Raw genomic sequence first — 22,932 nt, forward strand, 5'->3', positions numbered from 1 at the left:
AAAGGTATTTTGCCTTTTCTTCAAAAGCCCCACGTACACTGTTCATATAGCTATGTACATATAATATAACATAGCACAATACCTGTTCTTTTACTTCTACATTATGCTCTCCTTCCAGGATGAGTGTCACGGCTTGCATTATTTGTTTCCCATGTGTACTTATTATCTGATCTATATGCTGCAAAAAAAACCAAACAAATAGTAAACATAAAAATAGCATAAAAATAGCAAAACATACTATTGTCCAAAGCATCACGAATGCTGCGAAGCCCAAGAAGAGCATAAAATACTATTATAAATGTGTGTTTATTCACATAATAGTCACAGAAAACTCAAGGTTAAAACAAATGTTCAAAATGAGAAAATGCAGAGAATGTGCCACTACATTTTCATTCAAAATAAAGACCACTCCCTTCAACTACTCAGATATCAAATATAATAAGCTAGAAATGACAACAAAAAAGGAAGCTGCCTCTCCATGGCTAACACCAAGGATAACAGGATTCTGGGTTACTGAATTATCACAAATAGGAGGTTTAACAGTTTTTGTGGGTCTCAACTTATCAGCAGGACACCTATAAGGAGATTGATAATACTATAAAGAAAGGAGGATCACTGGTCATGCTTTTCATTTGTATAGTTCATTCTACAAAGAGCATCTCAATCAGTGCTGATGAGTGCTGTGGCATTACTGCAGCATCAAAAGCCTTGTGTAATCATATAAACTGCAGCATCTTATAAAAACTATCTAATAAAATTAATGTGAACATACATCAAAACTTTTTGAAGCCTACCAAAAAACAGAAGAGAAAATTTATCATTTGGTTACAGAAAATATTAAGTCTAAAAAGAAGTTATATATGATTCATTAATATACTTACAGGACGAGTTGATAAAAGGTTTCTAAGTAGTCCCAAAGTCTTCATTAGCACATTTACATCAGAATCGGACAGCAACTGGAACAACTGTTCTGTACTCAAACCTCGTAAAATGTCTGCTTTGATCTTCTGTTCTGCTTGAAATGCCATATTCTAAAGAGACACAGAAAATTAATCTCATACTTGCAGTCACCCTAATATTTTTTAAAAACTGACAAAGTTTCATTACCCAAACTGATATAAATATTTATTTATATCTCAGCTACTCTGTCCCACACAAACCAGGATTCAAGGTAACTATATATACACAGATTGTATATGTCATAACTGTAGTATACAATGGCACTTTGTGCCATATGTAAGCCACCCCAAATCCCTTTAGAGATGTAGGCGAGGTACAAAAATAAAGTTGTTGATATTATTATTATTATTATTATTATTATTATTATTATTATTATTATTACAAGGAATATTTTTGCATCCCTAAAAACAACTTTGGACTCAACATATTTTCAGTTTTGAGTTGTACCTTGCAATCTTCATATTTTTAATACTACCATAGGGGCAACTTCTGAAAAAAAGAGACGAACACAAAATATCAATTGCACTACATGAATTCTTACCATTAAAGCCCAAACTCCATTCACTCGCAAGGCAAGATTGTCACTCTGGGTTAAACTGCAGAGAAGGTCTATGGCTCCTGATTCTAAAATAGGCTAAATGAACAAAAATGCCATTGGTTTAGAAATCTGAATGATAGATTGACCAATGTGCATAGCACACACATATATGCACAATAGAATTTAGTTAAATACGAACAAGTTAGATACGTAAGAAGTAACACTTTGTTTCCATAACCTTTGCTTCTTTGTTGGTTATGTATCTTTCACAAACTGCATAGAACTACTATTTCAGAACAAAAAAAACTTGGAAATGATCCAAGATGATCCCATAACTCTATGGGCAAAATATCTACTAATTCAGAAAGTTACTCTTGTTGACTTTTTAATCCAGTTCAAGCGCAACAGACCACTCTTGAATGCTGGATATTTATTGGAATCTTGGATTCTAATAAAGAAGCCCTGCAACTACAATCTGTTCTTGTTGTTATTCTTATGTGACTTCAAGATGTATGGCAACCCTATCAAGAACTTTGTCAAGGTTTTTTTTTTTCAAAATTGCCTTGTTCCCAGGCTGTGACTTGTCCAATATCCTTGCAGCACAGACATGAGTTGTCTTGCCATTTATTGAATACAAAGGTAAAGGTTTTCCCCTGACAGTAAGTCTAGTTGTGTCAGACTCTGGGGGTTGGTGCTCATCTCCATTTCTAAGCCGAAGAACCAGCGTTATCTGTAGACACCTTCAAGGTCATGTAGCTGGCATGACTGCATGGAGCAGTTATCTTCCTGCTGGAACAATACCTATTGATCTACTCACATTTGTATGTTTTCAAACTGCTAGGTTGGCAGAAGCTGAGTCTAACAGCAGTAACTCATCCTGCTCCCTGGATTCGAACCACCGACTTTCGGTCAGCAAGTTCAGCAGCTAACCCGCTGCGCCATCGAGGGCTCCTATAATTATTGAATACTGACTGGAATTCTCATTTCAAGTGGTGAACAGCCAGCTATATCTACATTGCCTTCATTTGATGGAACATTTCAGTCTAATAAGACATCATGGTTTATTTTTTGGGGAAGATGTTTAATGGTAAAGCAAGGCCATGAGAAGCAGGTTGTGAATATTCCCTGGAATGGAAATAAACAGCTGTTGCAGTCAAAATCTGAGCTGGAAACATGATTTATTGTGTGTATGTGTGCTGCTATTTCAGTTGTGAAATCTTGGGGCTAGGAGGGACAAGGCTTTCTCTGCATCAGACTGGTAGATATTAACTCATACAATAAACATTTCGTATTTCAAAATGAGTAATAAAAACACTTTTCTGTTTAAAAAAGCTCTACCAACCTCTTTGCTTGGAGAAAATTCTAAGAGGAGATTGCATAGAGTGGAAGATGCTACCACTAAGATTTCATCTGGAGCGTTCTGTAACACCTAGAAAGAAGAAGAAAAGAATTCTATTGGATTTAGAATAATACAGAACTGAAGACACTGTGTAATGCTGCTGGAGAATAAGTCAGCCACAGTTTGATGGGGGGACTAGGAAGGAGGTTCATGGAGCCTTCTCGGTGTTCTTGCCAAAAAGTAACCATTTGAACTGTGGGGGACAAGGCTGCACTTGGTGCAGTCCGGCTGCCAATGTACAGCCCATGAAAACCTGCCTTGCTATCTAATTCAGACTTGGTACCTGGATGGTTCTTCGAAATTCACATGTTCATCATTTGAAAGCTGGGAAGGGGCTGTATTTACCGCCAGTAAATTCCACAGGCATTACACTTCCCCAGAGCAGAAACAGACATCCATATGTCATCCCTATCTTTGCGAAGCTCAGGAAAGCGAAACAGGAAACAAGCCTCCTCCACAGCTGCTAAAAGAGAGACCCTCATTCTATGCTAGGAGAAAGCATCTAACCTGGATAGAAGATACAGTATTGACTCCCTGCAACTGTTAGTGAAGGAACATCTGACAAGTTGCTTTCCATAACTTAAAAGGGGAAAACAATTAATTGATTCTCCAACTCATTATGAGAAATTGTAAACATTGAATTAGTGGCAAATTCAACATAGCTATGAACAAATCAAACTTTACCCCTGGAACATTTTTAACAGGAAGGATATAGTGTGATAGTAAAAAAAAAAACTCTTTTTATTCAGGCAGGCTTCTAAAGAAGAAGGTTGTTAAGATCATGTCGGGAGCTGCCGTGGTTTTTCAGTTTTGAGTACTTTTTAATGAATTGTAATTGAATTTTTAAAAACAAATGATATTTAATTTTGTTTTGATGTTTGTATATTTGCAGAGTTTAAATTGTATTGAAATACTTTTAATGTAAGCCACTTTTGCGCCTCCTTGAGGAGAGAAAAGCAGGGTATAAATCACAATAGCAGTAATAGTAATAATAATAATGGACTTCTGCATCATTATTGCCACTTCAGCATGATTTCAATTAATATTTGCTTGACTATATTAGTGATTTCCAACTTACATCTTATAAATTGGGCTTATGGTGAAGGCTCATTCTTGTTTGCAAAGAAGGACCTATCTCGTATGGATTGGTCCCAGAAAAGGCAAGAGATAATGTGACTTAGAAGTCTTAGGCTTTTTACAGAAATGCCTAAATACTCTTCTCAGTTCTTTACATAGCTATGTCAATAGAGAGATTGAGACAAAATCAAGAAGACAGACAGACCTTTTCCCCAAATCACTAGAGTGGGGCTGGATTTCTTCTTCTTTGCAGAAAAGAATGAATCTTCACCTTTGATGCTCAATGCACCATTCTCTATTAACAAAGAAGATGGCATCCAGCATGGGACAGGCTACACCCAGACAGACAAATATATCAGGCAGAAAGGGTACCACCAACATGGATACACATACTGGAGTACATTCCTGCCATTTACAATATCTAGTGAAAATGGAAGTGGCAGACTAGGATGCTATCCTGAATATTTCCATAAAGAAAATGTTACAGAGAAGAAAAGCATCTGCAGAATGAAAGGAATGTGTTGTTACTTCTGAATGCTTAGACGTTGAGCAGTGTAAGCTGGAAAAAATATGAAACATCAGTCAACTTGCTAAAGTTGCAAAATACCCCTTATCTGTATTTAAATAAAGCAAAAAAGCACAGTTCTAACCAAAAAGGTGACCATATCTTTAGCAAAATGACAAAAAGATAAGAGTAATGGAGAGAGTCCTCAGCTCAGAGATCCTTCTTACTGAACTACTGATAATTAGAAACATTGCCTCAAAGGAAAGAAACTGAAAGTCATGGATGTCAAAGCTATGAAGAACATCATGACTAATGCCCATAAAACCTTATGCAGCTGGAAACCTTATGTTGCTTTTGAGCAGAACTCAGAGGTTTGCCACTTCAGTTTGAGAATAGGCCACCTGCCCCTGAGTGCCTACTGTCACCACAAGATGAATAATTTTCATTGATAGTTAAATTACTTTTTTACTTGTTTATGCAGAAGTCATGGGAGGCAAAAAAAACCCTACTCAGTCAGCATGAAAATCTGACTGAAATATCATTTTTCTAAGGTGAGAAAGTGAGTGATGGGCTGAGACTGTTAGCAGGAAACAGAGAGAAAGAGTTAGTGGCCGATCCACTGCCATTGAAGCTGCTAGAAGCTTCAACCTCTTAAAGAGGCAGAGGGACTTTGAAAATCTGGGTGAAACATCATTTTGAGGACAAAGCAAACTGCAGTTTATGCCACAATAATTCACCTTAAAGTATATTATATATAATTGTTTACCTTCATTAAAGGTTTCCATACAGCATGGTCTTGGAAACTTGTTCGGAGTTGTTGCACAGATCTTGACAAACTATGCAAACACCTGCAAGGAAAAATAAAACATGAGCTAAAAGTTCCTTTCTTTGCATTTTCGGAAATGTTTTTGGAAAAAAAGAAATATTTACAAATGCTATTAAACTAATAATTACAAAATAAAAACATTAAATTATATTTCTAATACACAGATCTAAATCCAATTGCTTGTTATTACTGGAACAGGCTATTGAATTTATTGCTGAATGGCATATCATTATGTATGCAAATCTTACTGGTGTCCTTCTTGAGTTTAGCAACTGGGTTAAGGTCATAAATACAAAATTAAAATTAAAGAAGGCCAAAAAGATTGTGGAATATCTTTTTATGTATTATTCCAAAAAAATACAAGAACATTCCACTTTCTCTCTTGCTGTTTTAAGTCAATTGCTTTATAATAGGAACAGTCTAAATCCACCACTACAACAAGTAAAGAATGGAGAACACACAGATAACTTCTAGTAGCAGTAAACAAATGAATATCTATATGATATATGTATCTACAGTGTTTTAGATAATTCACAAGAATCCATAATGGATCCATACTTTATAATCTCTGCTGCCTAAATTCACCTGTTAGTCCTAATACAATGAATCACTAGAACTCACTTATACTTGATGTAGTACCATTCACATTATGTATATTCATACCTGACTGCAGCTAAGCGCACCTTGATGCTAGACTCGGACAAACCATTCACAATTCGATCCATCATATTTTCAGTTTCAATTATCTGAAAGGAAAAGAGTGATGAAATTAAGTAATGTGTTGAAAGTGTTGTATTCAATGACAATGTGATTTAACACATTTGGCTCAATAACCTACATTCTACATAAATTATCTAAAAATGTTAACTAGAAAAGTGTGACACTTGTACAAAACACACAAAAATCCACATAGCTGTGTTATGAAATCAAACAAAGCAGAAAAGAGGGAAATGACTAATTAGTCCTTCAGAGTCCTAAGATTCTTAGCAAAGACCCACAATTGTGTTTGAGACAAAGGGAGAACGTTTCCTACCCACTGTACTGACTCAAAAGGATAGAGTAAGTGCTTATCATAACATATTCCAGAAAGATTTCCCTCTCTGACTGAGGGCTATTGGTATTGCCAAACACCCCATCACAAACTCACCTTTTTTCGTATATCTTCATCATTTGCTCCAAGTGCAGCATAGAGCTTGAATGCAGCCTGGCGGAGTTCATGAGCATGCTTCAAGTCATGATCAAGCTATTTAAAAATTCCAAAAGCCAAAAACAATCTTAGTATTTAAACCACAAACTAAGTAATGTAAGAAAGTTAAATCACTTAAGTGGTACATAGAGTGTTTAGAGTTTTTAAAATATCTACTTCATTCATATTTTTATTCACAATGACTGGGCATAATGATAAAAAGAAAAGAAAAGCATTGATAGGAAAATCACAATGGACAATCGTATCTAGTCTTCAAAACTAAGATTTGATTATGCCTTGAAAAGTGAACATAGCTCCAAATTTGAAGCATAAGAAACCAATCAGAGTCTTCAGTTAACCAGCTTCCCATTTAGTCTAAACTTAGAAATTAGAATTAACAGATGAAAGCAAGCAGGCTATTAAGCCAACTTCAAACCACAGCTTTACCTCCTAGTTTATTCCAAAGCCATTTCTTCACTTCAGATAAAATGGGAAATTCAGGAATATGTCTAAAAGCCTCATTTATTATCTCAGCCTCTGCTAAAAGTCATCAAATTTCTATCTGTTTGCCCAAGTGTTTTTGTTTTGTTTTTTCATGTCAGGAGCAGCTTGAGAAACTGCAAATCGCTTCTGGTGTGAGAGAATTGGCTGTCTGCAAGGACGTTGCCCAGGGGACACCCTGGATGTTTTCATGTTCTGCCATCCTATGGGAGGCTTCTCTCATGTCCCCGCATGGGGAGCTGGAGCTGACAGAGGGAGCTCACCTGCTCTCCCTGGGTTCGAACTGCCGACCTGTTGGTCAGCAGTCCTACCAGCACAAGGGTTTAACCCATTGCGCCACCAGGGACAAGAAACTATATACAGCACAGATATTGGCCTGAGTTATTATATAACACAGATATATACTCGAGTTACTTTTCAAGGCTTTTAGAAACTTTGAATTTACTGAGAACTTACTCTTTTTATGTCAGTGATGGCACTCACTGAACTGGGATACTTGAAGTAGTCTGCAAGCATTGCAATAAGGTGGTCAGTAATACTGGCAATTCTTTGTAGCTCAATATCTGCTTCAATCAAATAGGCAAGGGTTTCTGCTCCATCTACTCTCTCTTCTAGCAGTCTCTCTTTACTACACATTCTTGCCAAACATGGCAGTGTCTGGAGGGTAGAAAAATGACAAATTGTCATATGCATCTTGGAACACGTTTCTGTTTGTTTCATTAGTTAGATCAGAGCTTTGAATGTTTCTTAAAGTATGTAATTTGGGTTACTCATTCTTTATAAACAAACTTTGAATCATTAATTTCAGCCATAACCTCCACAGCGACCATAACACTTTATAATATCCATTATTACCAAGGGGCTGGGCTGTTGCCCCATCATGAATCATTTATTGCAGTACTCTCTTCTCTTGCTTTGAATTATTCTTCGACCTCGTTTTCTATTTTAAAGTCAAACTCCAAGACTTGTGGGATTCATGCCTAATTCCTAAAAATTTACATGAGCCCCCAAAAGCCAATTGAAAACATTCATGATGTAATGTCTCTTAGGTTGATCTAGTATTATAACTAGTATTATAAAGGCATTCTAGTGCTATAGTACTATAGGATATCCCACTAGCACTTCCAATAGGTTTGAGGAATACTTGCATCCTTTTAGAAGAAAGGCTTGTATCTCGCAATAGGGTACTACCTGCTTCCACAATGACCCTAATTCCTGCCTTATCCATTTCCAGAATGAGAGTAATCTCATACACAAAGCAATTCCACAGTGAAACAATTTAAGCCTCACCACTACCGGGATCAATATATTGAGCCAATGTACTCACACTAACCACAAGGTCTAATCCATTTCAAAGGACTGATATTGCTTAAGCCTACTCCTTAACAAAGTCAAGTTAATAGAAATTCACAGTGAAAAAAATGCATCTTCATAAATATATAAATGGAATCAGTAATTGCTAATCGTAACAAGTAAGAATGATTGGATTGGTTGTTTTCAAAATCTCAATCAGAGACACTGATTTCACTGATTTGAATTCATGATAACATTTGCATTTGGCTATAAAGTAGGTCCAACTTACCTTTAATATAATACAGGTATCATCAGTGTGGATTGCTCCAGCTCTGCACATATAAGTAAGGCTACAATGAAATATCAGAAAACTAATTTACTGCCAAGCAAAATGTATTTAGACAATGACAAAATAATTGCAGGACAGACAATCTCCACTACCCAAAATATAATTGCCAAAATGAGTAAGTCTAAACCATGTGTGATTCTATAGTAACGTCTTTGTTATGATTATTCATATGGCATTTACATGTACATAAACTATATCACAAGTCACAGACCAGCTTTTCATTCGGTATTTAAATACAACTTTTTAAATAGTATGAAAAAGAAACTCTTCAACCTGAAAATGTGTAAAACAGATTACATGTGTCATGACAACTGATAAGATTTCCCAGTGGAGACAGAGAAGACCATATAACCTAGCCTTTCTTAAGTTGATTACTCTCTTGACAAGCTGAACTACAGGTCCATTATCTCTAGCCAATATGATACTAAGTTGAAGGACAGCTGGTATATTTTGTTGGTGGCAAAGAGCAGCTGAACCCAAGGATAATGTAACAACTACCTTGCACCAGGATTAGACAATTCTCTCTCTCTTGTCTACACTATTACTATTTCTCCAGGGTATCGAATACCTGTCTGTTAATACTTTTAACTGGAGGTGTCAAAAGCTGAACCACTAAATTTGGATCATTCCACACAGTGACACAAGAGCATGTATGAAAGTATTATTTAGGCTAAACTTAAGGATCACAGCATAACTCTGCTTTTGGATTTGGGGAATTTTATTGTATGGAATGGTGTAGAATATTTCTCACATATGTAATAAGATAATATATAACATGAATAAGGAAACATATTTTAGATACTAGAAAAGATTACCATTTGGCTGATGTGAGCTGCATTTCAATAGGCTTGTCTCTTTGTAACATCTTCACAAAGATTTGTGGTAATAATTCTCCATCACCCATCACTGAAAACAAGAGAAAATATGTTTCAGGAAATAGAGACTTTCTGTGAATTTGCAGAATGACTACCAAAACTTTCTACTTACCATTTACAAGAGTCATTGATACTTGAGGGTTTTCAAAGGCTAAAACTGCAAAGCACTTCAGTGCTTGCATTTGAACCTGTGAAAACAGAGTATTTACATTTATCAAATTCAATGCTATCATTTGACAAAAAGATCTGGTAAAAGTCTAGTGAAAATGCATGTAAACACATATGGCAAGTCCTTAAAAACAATAAGACTGTCATCATTTTGAGAAGGACTATACAGGAAAACTGTGGTTATTTGGGCTTACTGTGGAGGAAGTGGATCATGGGGAATCTGCAGGGTAAACTGTGGGATGGGATTTCCAGAGAGGCATGAATTCAAGAATTACACAATCATGTCAAGCTACCTGAACCTTGGTTTTGTGTACTTGGGATTCTGCTTCTGTTCCAGCAAATACTGTTAGAGTTTATATCTGTGTTCTATATTGAATTCCCTCCCATTTAACAAGGTGCAGGGTCCTATCTTCACTGCTGACCCTTTCTCCTGTTCTTGGCAATAGACAGTTGCTTCTTATTTTCTCTACCATTAATTTGGTAACTGCTACTTAAGTCTCCTTAGTCTAAGAACCATTAGACTAACAGGTTGCTTATTTGTAAATGTGGTTCTTCAAGTGGTCATCTGTGCCTTACACAACTGGGTTTGCACCTGAGCAGACCCAAAATTCAGAATATTCCTATCCCACAAGCCTATCTTATTCTCACTTTTCAACAATTACTTCAGTTTTGTACTCTGCCATATAACCACAGGGACAAGATTGTGGGGATAATTGGACAGGTTTGTGTGTGGTAAGAGGAGACTCCTTGGTAAGCAATCTGTTTTTCTTTGTGTTTTCTGTGGCCCACACAATTGGGTGACTGCATACAATACCTTAGGATGGTGCAATTAATCACTGAAGTGAAGCAAGCACAGCTCATTCAAAGCATACATAATCTCTAGCTCTATAATGTTGTACAAAAGCAAATGATTGTGATCAAATCACAGATTTACATAAATTTAATATAGAAACTCCTCTCAGTAAAGCCAAAGACAAAATTACCACTCTCACTTTAATACACTGGCACACACACACAAAAATGAAGAAAAAGTCAAAGGACTGGACTAAGATGGACTCATGGGCCTACATGCCAAATATCTCAGCTCTAGAATAGGGAGCAAGTATGTTTTCTGCTGCCCTGGAGACTAGGACACAGAACAATGGCTTCAAACTACATGAAAGGAAATTCCAACTGAACGTTAGGAAAAACTTCCTAACTGTGAGAGCTGTTCAGCAGTGGAACTCTCTGTCCTGAAGTGTAGTGGAGGCTCCTTCTTTGGAGGCTTTTAAACAGAGGCTAGGTGGCCATCTGTCGGGGGTGCTTTGAATGCAATTTTCCTACTTCTTGGCAGGAGGTTGGACTGGATGGCCCATGAGGTCTCTTCCAACTCTTATGATTCTATGCATATTCTAAATGATACTTCTACACAGGCCCAATTGTGTGAACTACAAAGACCACAGAGAAGAATATGATCTACACATACTGGTACTGAGCTAAAAGCATGAGAAAATGAGGGTCTTCACTGTTCATTAGTAAAAGGTCAAGTACACAGCCAACAGGAAACCCTATTGTCAGAATCAAGGTGTGTTCCGAACAGAGTAAATTTGTGATTAAAATTACAGGAACTTCCATTACTAAGAATGCTATTCAAACAACATTTGAAACACGAACAGCATTTCTGTCTAATACATTATGTAGTAAACATTAATTATATAAATTAAAGTAATACATTATAGGAAGTACCTCCTCATGCTTATTCAATTCACAGACAAAATCACAGTTGCTAATGAAATTTGTATGATCCAGATTTGTCAGATTGAAAAAAAGTGATAGGAAGCTACCTTATGTCCACATAAGAGTCATCATTGGGGATTTGAAGAGGAGAGCCTACCCATGTCTCTCAAATCAAATATACAGCTTCCTAATCCTCAGGTTGTTTTTTGTTTATTTGTTAACAATGAGTGACTGCACCAAGCATCCCTTTTAATGCCCTTCTCTAGGCTAATCCCCTCTCAACTCTCTTGGGTTTAAGCTATGGCCTCCTTAACACTCCCTTATCTGTGTGGTTTGAGTGAACTTGTTTAAAATACTCTACAATCCACTGTCTATGTTAATAGGCCTCAGCTTTCCTTTCCTGTGACTGTTGAGAAATATGGAGAGTGCTGTTATATAGGTTTCTGCATCTCATTTTCCCAGTTTTACTATGAATTCCAGGGACTGGTATTCTTTGTTTCCCTGAGAAAGTTACCATCACCAATATTAACCAACCCACTCTGCTTTGATCTTTATGTAAGTATAACCATAAAGATTATACACCTCGGTTATGTGCCATGAGTTACTAACTGCTGAAGATTCAAAAGTTCCTATGTGGCTCTAATGAAATTATAACATACAGTAACCCTGATCCCTGAAGCCCCATTCAGACTATATGCCTATTCATACCAGTATTCAAGGGCTCCACAACAACTCTTTTGGGACTCTGGTAGATAACTTTTGCCACACCTGATACCCAAAACAATTAGGTCCTACTGAAAGCCACTTGATCCCACTTATCTCTTATTGGGCACATTATCAGGCAGACACCTGGGCATACAAACATCCATCACAGGAGTCTGATCTGGAATCACTCCAGGCAGCATGGATGGATTTCCAAATATCCAGTACATAGTTAAATAATTGTAACTCATGTTTCATAAATTAATAATAGATATGGCTTAAGGGAGTTGGCAAATTCAAAACCATACATAGTCTGATTTACTTGCCAGATGATTTCCTGAATGGCAAAAAGAGGATAACAGCAACACCATTAACACACACAAAAAACTTAGGTTACTTCACACATAAAATGTTTAAAATAAAATTTGGACTTATGAGATGGCTGCACAAATATTTTGTGTCGTAAAATCCTCTTGCAGATGTAATAGAAACCTGTAAAGTCTTCACCAGCCAGTTTTTTTTTGTTAATTCAGATATGCTGTTATTTTTTTAATAATTACAGGTTACAAATTATTCTTTTTGACAGCTGCATTACTTGATTAAATTTAATTATCCTTTTCCTATGTATTAGTTGATTTATTAAACTTAATTTCTTCATAAAACTTTATATAACTTATATCCATCCCTTCTAGTAAGGATTTCTTCAAAATGAATAACATTCAAACCACAATGATCAACAATTGCATAACAAAATTTAAATGTATATTAAAATAGGTCCAAAGCAGCACAGTATTTTAAATATGAAAATCCAATAAACAAACTTGATGTAATCAAAATTGCATTAGGACTCATACCCATAATCAAATTACATTGACAGAGTTACATCAAGAGTTTGACCCACTTCTTAATTGTATGGAAGCATAGCTACAACTAATTACAGTCGACAGGTGATGTCTCATTTCCTTTCAAGTTATACCATATTTCTTTTATTCTATGATGCCCTCAATTGTAAGATGCATACTAATTTCAGTATCACCAACAGAAAAAGCTTTATTTATATATATTAAAAAGTACTTGCGATTCTAAAGCGCACCCAGTTTTTAGAGATGTTTATATAGAGAAATGTGCATCTTAGAACTGAAGAAATGTAGTACATCAAACTTTGTAATGTGTTCATCGGTTCTCCTTGATAGTTCCCTTTTGGATATACTCACCACTGGAACTAGAAAAGATTCTTTACAAAAGAAGTCCTGTTCTCCCACACCTCTCATATTTTCATATGAGAGCATGCTGAAACTAGCTATTCTCTGCCACTTCTGTTCACAAAGATGAAACATTAAAAGGGGCCTAAAGTGGGGTAGAGTGATTCAATACTTTTTTCTACATGGTGTATTGTAAAGTGACAGTCTACACCAATTTCCTACAATCTTTCTAGACACAGTGCAGTGAATTAATGCCTTTATTCTACCTAAATACTGAGCACAAATATTTATTTACAGATTTTGTTTGTGTTTTTGTTCTGAAGTATCAAATACTAATTTTTAGAGTAAGAAGTCCTTGCCAATAACAAATATATTATGAAAGCGAAGCTGTCTTGAAAGGCACCATTAACTGAGGTGTTGTTCTTCCCTTTCTACAATCTACCCTGTCTCTTCACCCACTTTTTTTCGCCTGTTTTATCATTGCACATCAGAAAACATCCTCTAAAGCGTAAGTGTGGACACCGGGGTCCTGTCCATCCCTGCTCTATAAAAAACATTGTTTGAGAAATTCCTCACATTTGTGTGTGGGTACATAATTAACAGTGAAAAATATTTGCAGTCCTGTTCTCATCAAAACAGAAACAGTTAACACAACATTTTTACTCCACCAATGATGCAACTTCAAAGAAGTGGAAATATAAGTTATTTTACAGAGGAAAGATTATTTTAATGACTTACTTTATAAGATGGAGAAGTTAATAGATGAGCAATATTCTGTACTGCTCCGTGGTTAAACAGGACCGTCTGATGGTCTGGACCCTATTTTAAAAAGATAAGCCAGGCTATTAATATAATATAATAATGTCAAGAGAAAAGAATGGTATTATTTATTGTCTCTTTACACTTAAGTTTAGCATTACTAATTTTTGAAGTTTAAATTCACTGATTTGGAATCAAGACTAAAATTGTCTTTTCATTTTAACTCTAACCTTATTAGTGTTTGGGAGTAATTCTAAAAGAAAAGTTAACATTTCACAAAGTAAGAGTGAAACTATATGTTATATTAAGTACTTTATTAAGTACTTTATTGCTTATCTGGGAGCAGAGAGGTGTTGAGCAAGACAAGAGCTGCAAAGAGGAATAAACCCTCCTCCAATGCCACAGATCCCACAAGATATAATTTAGATGTGAATTTCATCTTCTACAATGACAGGTTGACAGGGGAAACAAGATTCAATAGACTACCTGTGCCTGTTCACATATAAACAAATTACACTTTTAAGTTAATGTTTAGCTTTACCCTAACAAATTTCATTTTCATGAATCAAAATTACATCTTCTCACACTAACAAAATGTAAATGAAATTTTTATCAGGCACTACAAAAGATTCTCAACAGCATTCCACAGATATTACCCAAGACAACAAATACAAAAAAAGTACACACCACAACTTACGTGGTATTATACACTAAATTATCACATTCTGTACTATTAAGAAACTCTGAACTTCAAATGTGAGGCTGCAATTAAAAGAAACTGTACTTCTGTATTATAGAAGGCAGCAATAGCCTTGAAAGTACAACTAAGATGAAGTTAAGGTAATGAGGGCCTGGAGCAGATCCAAAAACAGCTCCTTTTATAACATGAAAGCTCTCCAATTTGAAGCCCAACTTTCTCCCGAGATGGATCAGGCTCAGCACAGCTGGAGCCAAGAGAAGTCCTTGCTGACAGCACTTTGTAGGCCTGTAGAAGGGAGTACTTTTCGGTATACCTCTTATCTTTTTCTTAGTTGGAATGACTGAGGCTTACAGGATGAAGATTTATGACATTACCAAGTTAAGACCTGAGCAGAACTTACCGGTAACTTTCAATTTTCAGGTGTTTATCTGTGAACCTTTTTGAACCTGTGTAGAGTTTCATTCAGAACTTTCTAGAGCTTAGTAGCTTTTTGGTATGAATCCTGCCCTCATTCTCTATCATGCACAGTCCTGTGTACCAAGCTACTCTCCTTCGTTCTCATTCTGTTACATGGAAAATGCCTGGCAGATAATATATTAGAGGGCCTAAGGAGAATGGGTTGTGTAAGTTCACAGATGATCACTTGAAGAACTATAATCACAGGTAAGCAACTTGTTCCTCTTCTTTGTCGCCTCACACAAAATGGGAGACTACTTAGCTGTTTGCCAGGAACATAGAGAGTCATGGGAACACAGCCTGAAAGAAACACCAAAACACTGGTGGATATGATGGCAGGTGTGGATGTTACTGTGATGGTGATAAGGCCAGAATCATATATCCTGCAGAAGATGTAACTAGCCGACAGGTACTCAAGGAAGGTAGCTACAATAGTTCGAAAGAACAAGCAGATATCATAGTCAGTGGAATGAGTAGCATGGCTAACTGTAGATCCTGTGAAGGAGAATGTTTCAGAAGTCAGGAGGAGGTTGGAAGCCTTCCTTTCCCTATTATAGGGATGAGACCATGGATACCAAGACTGGTGTCAGCAATATTAATCAGGATAGCTCAAATAAGAAAAGTATTCATGGTAGAATGGTATTGAGCAAACTGATGCTGAGATAGGCAGGATGCACATGAATGACAGCTTAGAGAGCAGCAATCCCTACCATAGTAGGAGGGCAATTTCCAACAGTAATTTCAATAGGAGGGAGATTGTGATCTGGATCTCTGAGCGCAAAAAGAGACACCTAGTCACAGTGTTGAGAAAGTCTCAGTAATGAAAATTCCAGTGTTTCACAAATCCAAAATATTATGCCCAGAGGCTTGGGGACTTATCAAAGATCTAAACCCCCAAGCACCATCCTAAACAAAGGACTTCTTCATAGGAAATATGTGTCGCAGTTGCAGTCAAGCCCATTATGATCAGAACTGGAGAGCAATTAGAGAATTTCCTCAGGAATACAAAGGATAGAGGACATGCCCTCTGTGGTGGAGTTGAATCAAACAGGAGGATATGGAGGATATGCTGAAAGAATTTGTATTGGAAGTTGCAAACGGATTGTCCCTGGAGCTGGAGGCTTACACTGTTTTTCCATTCTTTTGTCCTTCTTAACTCTTCTTCTTAGGCTCTGACACATCCTCAGCCATACAGTGCTTCAGTGAGGTCTTGAAGGAAGAGGCAGGAATGAAGACCAACCACCCTAAAGTCAAAGGAGGACTATAAGAGTGATGGCAGTGAGAGTAATTCCAAGGTAAAGCAAACAATATACTCAGTACTGAAGAGACTATCTCAAGACAATTTAAGTCAGTGGCCCAAAAGAGAAGCTGGTACCAAAAGAGCTGTCAAATAGACAGTCCAGACATATAGATGGACCTTAAAGACCATATACAAAGAAGGAGTCTTACAAATGAAATAAGAAGAAGTAGCTAGCAAGTGATTCAATATTGCTTGGTTTTCAATCTTTGATAAAGATTTGCATGCATGGAACTGCAGGCAAGAAATCCAACTGCAGAATGTCTGCTTCATAAAATCTCTACAAATAGAATAGGCCCGGATCTTGTAAACCTCAGAGAAGAAGAAAAGGCACAGCTTGTGTCTATCTAGGCAATCTTGCCACCACAAGAAATTTGTCTTCTGAATAAGGCCTTAGTGGCCATACAAAAAAAAATCACAAAAATAGTAAAAGAAAATTAAACAATCATAGTTAAAACATGAAAAAAATAAGATCAAATATGATCAATGAAGTCAAAGGGAAAAATGGGACTTTGTTATATACTAATTGATGAAGCAAAAGTCCCCAATACTGTTGCTTGCATGATGGATTTAGAACAAACTAAGAAAAATATCTTGGCACACAGGAATGTGTATGGTAAAGGTCAGGAGTGGAGTTATCACCAAAAAGCTGCTCCACAATTGTTGATACTGAAAGAAGGCTCTGCACAGGCTTAAAACTCGAAGACTCACAATTATGATACAAGTATCTAAATAACACTAAATTTGTCAATAAGTTACTGTTGCCTTGGTTTTGATTTGTGTATATTTGGAAGAGGGCAAGTGTTTCCCCTTAACTTGTTAATGAGTTTCCTCCAAACACACTTCCCCTTTAATGCACAATAATAATCATAGGCACTTACATTAAAAACTCTATTCACTCTATACCTTTTATCATACATAAAATCTGATAAACTCTATAAATCTGTGGAGTTGACAGCTGGATGCTCTTGAATTGGGACTTTCTATCTTTAAGATTTTAGGCTCTTCTGGTGTTTTGATTGTCAAATATATATTACAGTAAAAAGCAACCCCATTCCATTCTCCACTCAATAATACTGGTTCTGCCATAATTCTGGCAGCTCAAAATCAGAGCAACAGAACATCTATTTTAAAAATGACTGATTCACTGAATATAATATACATACATATGAACTCAGTTGTAAATCTGACATTATACTGTGAGCAACCAATGTAACAACATCTGACAGGAATTTGGACCTTTAAAAGAGGCTTCGGCTACTATCACTGAACAACTTTAAAAGTTAAAAATGCAATTAATGATTTTGTAGAAAAAAAAACTTACATTGGCACATAGAAGTGGCTGAGGCGAGGATTTAAAGCCGCAGCTATGCCAGTGTCGGAGCTGAAGAACAGACATTAAAAGATGTAATATTAAAGTCAAGCATAATTTTGTCTACTTTTTAAAATGCTACATTTTTTCATGGGCATTGTAGCATCCATCTCCTCCCCATAAGTATTTTCAAATATGATACACTGACCTATAGATGGGAGTTTAAACCCTATATATAGCTTTTATACAATAGAGTCCCCTTGTACACACCATGCACGCAGCAATCACTAATTCAATACTGAAAACACCGCCACATTCCAACTGAAATATGTTATATACATTTTAAAATGCAATGACTGGAAGCTAGCATATTAACTGCAATACTGAGCTAGGAAACACAAAGCTCTTAACTCAAACCTCTAACCTCTACTATGAACTCTTTAAGCAAGGCTTGGACAAAATAGATAAACATCCATGGTATTATCTCTAGGGAATCTGCAGTAGTTCACCAAGGATCTCTTACATAACTCCCTTTTTATAAGAACTGTTTCTTTTTCTGTTTCAGCATCCTTCACTGATAAAACTGGTTGCCTTTGACAAGATCATGGTTCAACTCTGCTGGCCAGTTTCAGAAATATGTTAGAATACTTGATCTGCAAGAACTCTCTTGTAGATGCAGGCTTAAACAGAAAAAGTCCAGCCTTAATTTTGGATTCAACTCTGCTTAAAGTGACAGTTTTTGTACTTGGCTATCATTTAATCAGACATTTAATAGGAAAAACAAATGGTATGCCTTAGCACATCATCTGCAATGTAGATAATATTCACGTATCTACCCTCAATTGTCTTATTAAAAGTTTTACTGAGATCGATACCTCTGAATCACTTTGAAAATTCTGTCTGTACCTTCAAATTTCCTGTCGTCTTATACTGACCTCATGAATGTCATAGGATTTTCTTAGTCAAGGAATACTCAGAGGTGGTTTTATTAGTTCCTTCCTCTGAAATACAGCCTACAGCATCTGGTATTCATTGGAAGTCTGCCATCAAATGCTAACCAAAGTTGACTGCTGAACCACTAAGGTGCCTTTGAGGTCAATGTTAAATAAAGTCAAAGTATACAGTACAATAGTATTGTACTATAAGAGACTCTGGCAGCTGCCAGCTGCTTGATCATCTGCCTTCATACAGTTATTTCTGAAACTGTTCAGGGCAGGTTTTTTTTTAAAAAAGAAAGGGACAAAATAAACAGATCTGTTTTAATTGGTTGAACTGTAGATTACTAAAACAGTAAAAAACGTCTTCGTTCATTTTAGGAACGTTTTGAAAGTATACTGTAACCTTTTTCGTTTTTTATTGTTATAGCTTCTGTTCACATTTTTTGGGATCTGTGCTGATGCAGTCTCTATGTTAAAAACAGAAAAGGGTATGCAATATAATGTTTAATCATTCTGATTCCCACAGGGTTCAAAATCCTCCATATTTCTGCATGATATGTTCTGGTTTTTCAATAATTTAATAAAATAAATATTCATGTAAGCGTTTTCTTTTCAGTTAATATTGAAGAACTTAAACATACATTATATTGTAAGATATTTCTGGAAACGACTTTCAGTACACTGGCAAACAGCATGTGAAAACTATAATCCTCATTCACTGAGGATTAACAACTCAAAGTACATTTCTAAAATGACATCAATTTTGTGACAAAATTATCACATACTACTTTTTCAGGTCCGACATCAGCTGCTACAGTTTATTTCTGCTCTAGAACATTTGCATCTGTCTGAGCTATAAATTGTACAAGAATCTGACTGATGGAACATTTTGTATCTGTCAAAGGGGAGCGGGCGGTACAGATATACAAAATTGCATGTCATAGTAATACCACTTCAGATTGCACCTGTGAGGTCATTGTGTGCATGCTGCTTAATTTGTCTGCCTTTTAAAAAAAGGCTGATTCTTCCAAAGGCTGATTCTTCCAAAGTTATCCTGTTTTTAATTAAAAGGAAACTATTGAAAGTTTTAGATTCTGGGATTTTTCAATATTCTATCCCATTTCAAATTCATTGTATCAATACTTCTCATCTCACTGAAGTGAGAAGTAAAAAATAAAAGAGGAAACTTCTAGACATTTTACATAGGTAACTTGGGAACAATGCTGTTTATTTTCCATGTACAGGTAAACAAATACTGGTAATAGATAACTTACCATAATGTACTGCAAGAGACCATGCATGCAAGTGCCTCCACGTTGCCTGTCTACTTATGTAAACCCTATCAGTAACATAGGGTTTTACTATGGTAAGGAATACTCAGAGGTGGTTTACAGTTCCTTCCTCTGAAATGTTACCTACAGCTCCTGGTACTTTTTGGTGGCCTCTCATCGAGATATTAATCAGGTCTGACCCTGCTTAGCTTCCAAGATCAAACAGGATCTGGTGCCTTTTGCGTATTAGCGTATGCAAGAAACTAGCTGAGTAGAAATCAATCCAGATACACTTCTTGTTGTTCATACTGAATTCTGAACTATTGGAATGGAGCAAGGAATAAGCAACATACATATTTTGTGACCATTGACTCAAACATCCTCCACACACACACACACAAAAGCAATTTTAAGCAGCAAAGCAAAATCCTTGTGTAGGTGTTCACACAAGCATGAACATATTATCTAAAGCCCTAACTACAATGACATATTCTCCCATCGAAGTTGCCCATAGAGATAATAAAAGGGCAAATCACCTCGCTTTGCAGAATAAAAAAATAAGAAATGGTTCATGTTGCTCTGATTTGAGAGCATCAAATACTTTGACACCCATCATCCTATGACAGTCTAACTACCTATCTACTTATAGTCTACCACATAGACTCAAGTGCAGATTATGGGGCCAAAATTATGGATGTTGATATGACTGGTGAAAAGGTCAAGGGACATTCTGTAGAGAGGGGAAAGCACAATTTCTGTTTCAGAAGGGCAACCACCTCTGCAGCTACGCCATTTCTCTACCAAGACATTCAAAAAGGTCAGAAGCAGTGCCATAGTAGAGTCCACAGGCGCTCGGTGTTTCCATTAGGTTCTCCTGGGATGGACTAATCTCTCACCTTTTACCATTCTACTCAGAGAAGGTTGTGGTTCCCTTTTTAATAACATTTAATGTACAGTACCCACACTGACCCATGGATAAGTTGACCTACTTTTTAGTTGATTTTTTTAAAAGTAAAACTTCTAGATTTATACATGAGTATATAGGATATTTCTCATTCTTTTATTCTACTGCACTAAAAACAACACTCCAAAAGACCCCTAAGTAGAAAGAGCAACTCTACTATATATTTAGGCCTCCACTTCATCCCAAAATAACAAACACTTTAATGAAATAGTATTTTGAAAGCCAAAAGAAAACAGATACTTGGTTTTTAAAGACTTCACTAGAGAATATTAATGCTCCTTCTTACTTTGCAGCAATGTGAGAAGATCTGACATATATATTCTTGAGTATATCGAGACCTACTGAGAAGTGCCATGAGGTGCGGAATAACTGTAGCATCCTAGAAAATCAGGAAAGAAAACTGAACATTAGAACTAAAAAATTGAACACCAGTAAGAAGTTATTTGCTACATGCACTAATAGCCCTTTTCTCCTTTGTTCAGGTTTTTAAGGAAACAGAAAGCTTAAAGCCTCACAATTTATATATAACCGCAAAATTATAACCAAAAGATTCTGACATCTATAGAGTTGTAGCTGGTAGTAGAGAATATACTGACATTCTCAGAATATTGTTCATTTCAACTTTGCTTATGAAGGATTTATATACAACCTTCAGCATTTATACCGGTAAGTATTACTTGGAAATTGGTGGCACAGGTGGCAGACGTACAGATGCTAGCAGAAGCTTGAAAGAGTTTCAAATATTTCTTACAGCCAAAACATTATCTATCAAATAGATAGCCTTTTACTGCCTGCACAGTCTCAAATTTCCAATTAATATCAATGCCCTTATTTATTATTTATTTCTCACTGCCAATATGAAGAATGATTTACAGATAAACATTATCATAAAGCAGCTTCCTGCTTGGACAAAAAGATCTCAATATGATTTGATAGTCTACTCTCAATACTCTATTAGACCTCTCACTCTGTCCCTTCCATGACCTTTATTAGGTCTGCTGGAATAGGTCAATCGTTCAAAAAAAAAAAAAAAACCAGTCACAAATACCAAAGCATGAGAAACCTCCAATGTTTGTAAACTCCCTGGAAATGCCTGATCATGGGGATTGACAAGTGCTTAGTATTTAGCTTACTAGGTTAAAAGCTAGGCTGGTATGAGCAATTAAAATAAATTGCATAATAAGGGAGTCCTCTAACTTTCCTTTCTGCAAATTATCCTCACAGTTGGAATGGAAAGAACTTCACAGACGGCAAATCCTTAGAACTGAAAGCAGAATTAATGTGAAGAATTTTTTTCTTCTTTCATATTTTCAAGCCACCAAAGAGAGAGCAAAGTAGAGTCCAAGTGCAGTCATGGGAGAGAATGGGTAGGTTCCAAGTACTTTATTACAAACAAGTGAGACAGGAAACCAGAAATCTTCAGACACATCCACTGTTGCTATGCTCAAGCTACTATTTTTAATTCTTTCATGGCTAACAAAGAGTACACACAGGACCAGTGCTGGCAATACTATCAGTGACTTGCCTATGCCCACCACATCTCCTCCACATTTATTTGAGCCTGCAAGAAAAAATAAGGAGGGACATTTGCATTGTATTCTTCTTTGGACTGTTGTGACTGCGCCTTCGGGGATTATGGTTGATGGTGGTGGGATTCGAAAAGGAAGAAAAAACCCTCGTGATGAGGGTTCACTGGAGGAGTTGCGCAGGAAGCGACTTAGAGAGCTTAATGGGGGATCTTCTGAGGAAGATTCAGATGGGGAGTTTGGGGAAGAAATGTATGCTGAAGAACAGGTGGTGGATGGGGAAGTGGGCACTGAGTGGGCACAGCCACCGGAGATGTCTGGGGATTTGGGGCCTATGGATACTGCGGAACCTTGGGTCTCTACAGGAGCAGATCCCACTTGGGATGCTTGGAGAAGGGAGGATGGTTCTTTA

General features: G+C 36.5%; 1 protein-coding gene across 3 annotated transcripts in view; it reads right to left on the reverse strand.

The window, feature by feature from the left end:
• Positions 1-22,932, reverse strand: part of armc8 (armadillo repeat containing 8) — a 68,915-nt gene that overhangs the window by 5,992 nt on the left and 39,991 nt on the right. For 2 of the 3 annotated variants that reach the window (XM_008106425.3, XM_008106424.3), the window contains 14 exons: positions 21,281-21,373; positions 17,834-17,893; positions 14,036-14,116; positions 9,622-9,697; positions 9,450-9,540; positions 8,575-8,635; positions 7,449-7,649; positions 6,453-6,548; positions 5,969-6,051; positions 5,246-5,327; positions 2,841-2,927; positions 1,502-1,594; positions 882-1,031; positions 83-178 (listed from right to left, as the gene is read on the reverse strand). In XM_008106425.3, the coding sequence (XP_008104632.1) occupies positions 83-178; positions 882-1,031; positions 1,502-1,594; positions 2,841-2,927; positions 5,246-5,327; positions 5,969-6,051; positions 6,453-6,548; positions 7,449-7,649; positions 8,575-8,635; positions 9,450-9,540; positions 9,622-9,697; positions 14,036-14,116; positions 17,834-17,893; positions 21,281-21,373 (1,350 nt within the window). The remainder of the gene's footprint in view (positions 1-82; positions 179-881; positions 1,032-1,501; positions 1,595-2,840; positions 2,928-5,245; positions 5,328-5,968; positions 6,052-6,452; positions 6,549-7,448; positions 7,650-8,574; positions 8,636-9,449; positions 9,541-9,621; positions 9,698-14,035; positions 14,117-17,833; positions 17,894-21,280; positions 21,374-22,932) is intronic. The other variant, XM_062976458.1, reaches the window with a different exon arrangement.

The sequence above is a fragment of the Anolis carolinensis genome, chromosome 3 (assembly GCF_035594765.1).
Source record: "Anolis carolinensis isolate JA03-04 chromosome 3, rAnoCar3.1.pri, whole genome shotgun sequence".
Taxonomy (NCBI): domain Eukaryota; kingdom Metazoa; phylum Chordata; class Lepidosauria; order Squamata; family Dactyloidae; genus Anolis; species Anolis carolinensis.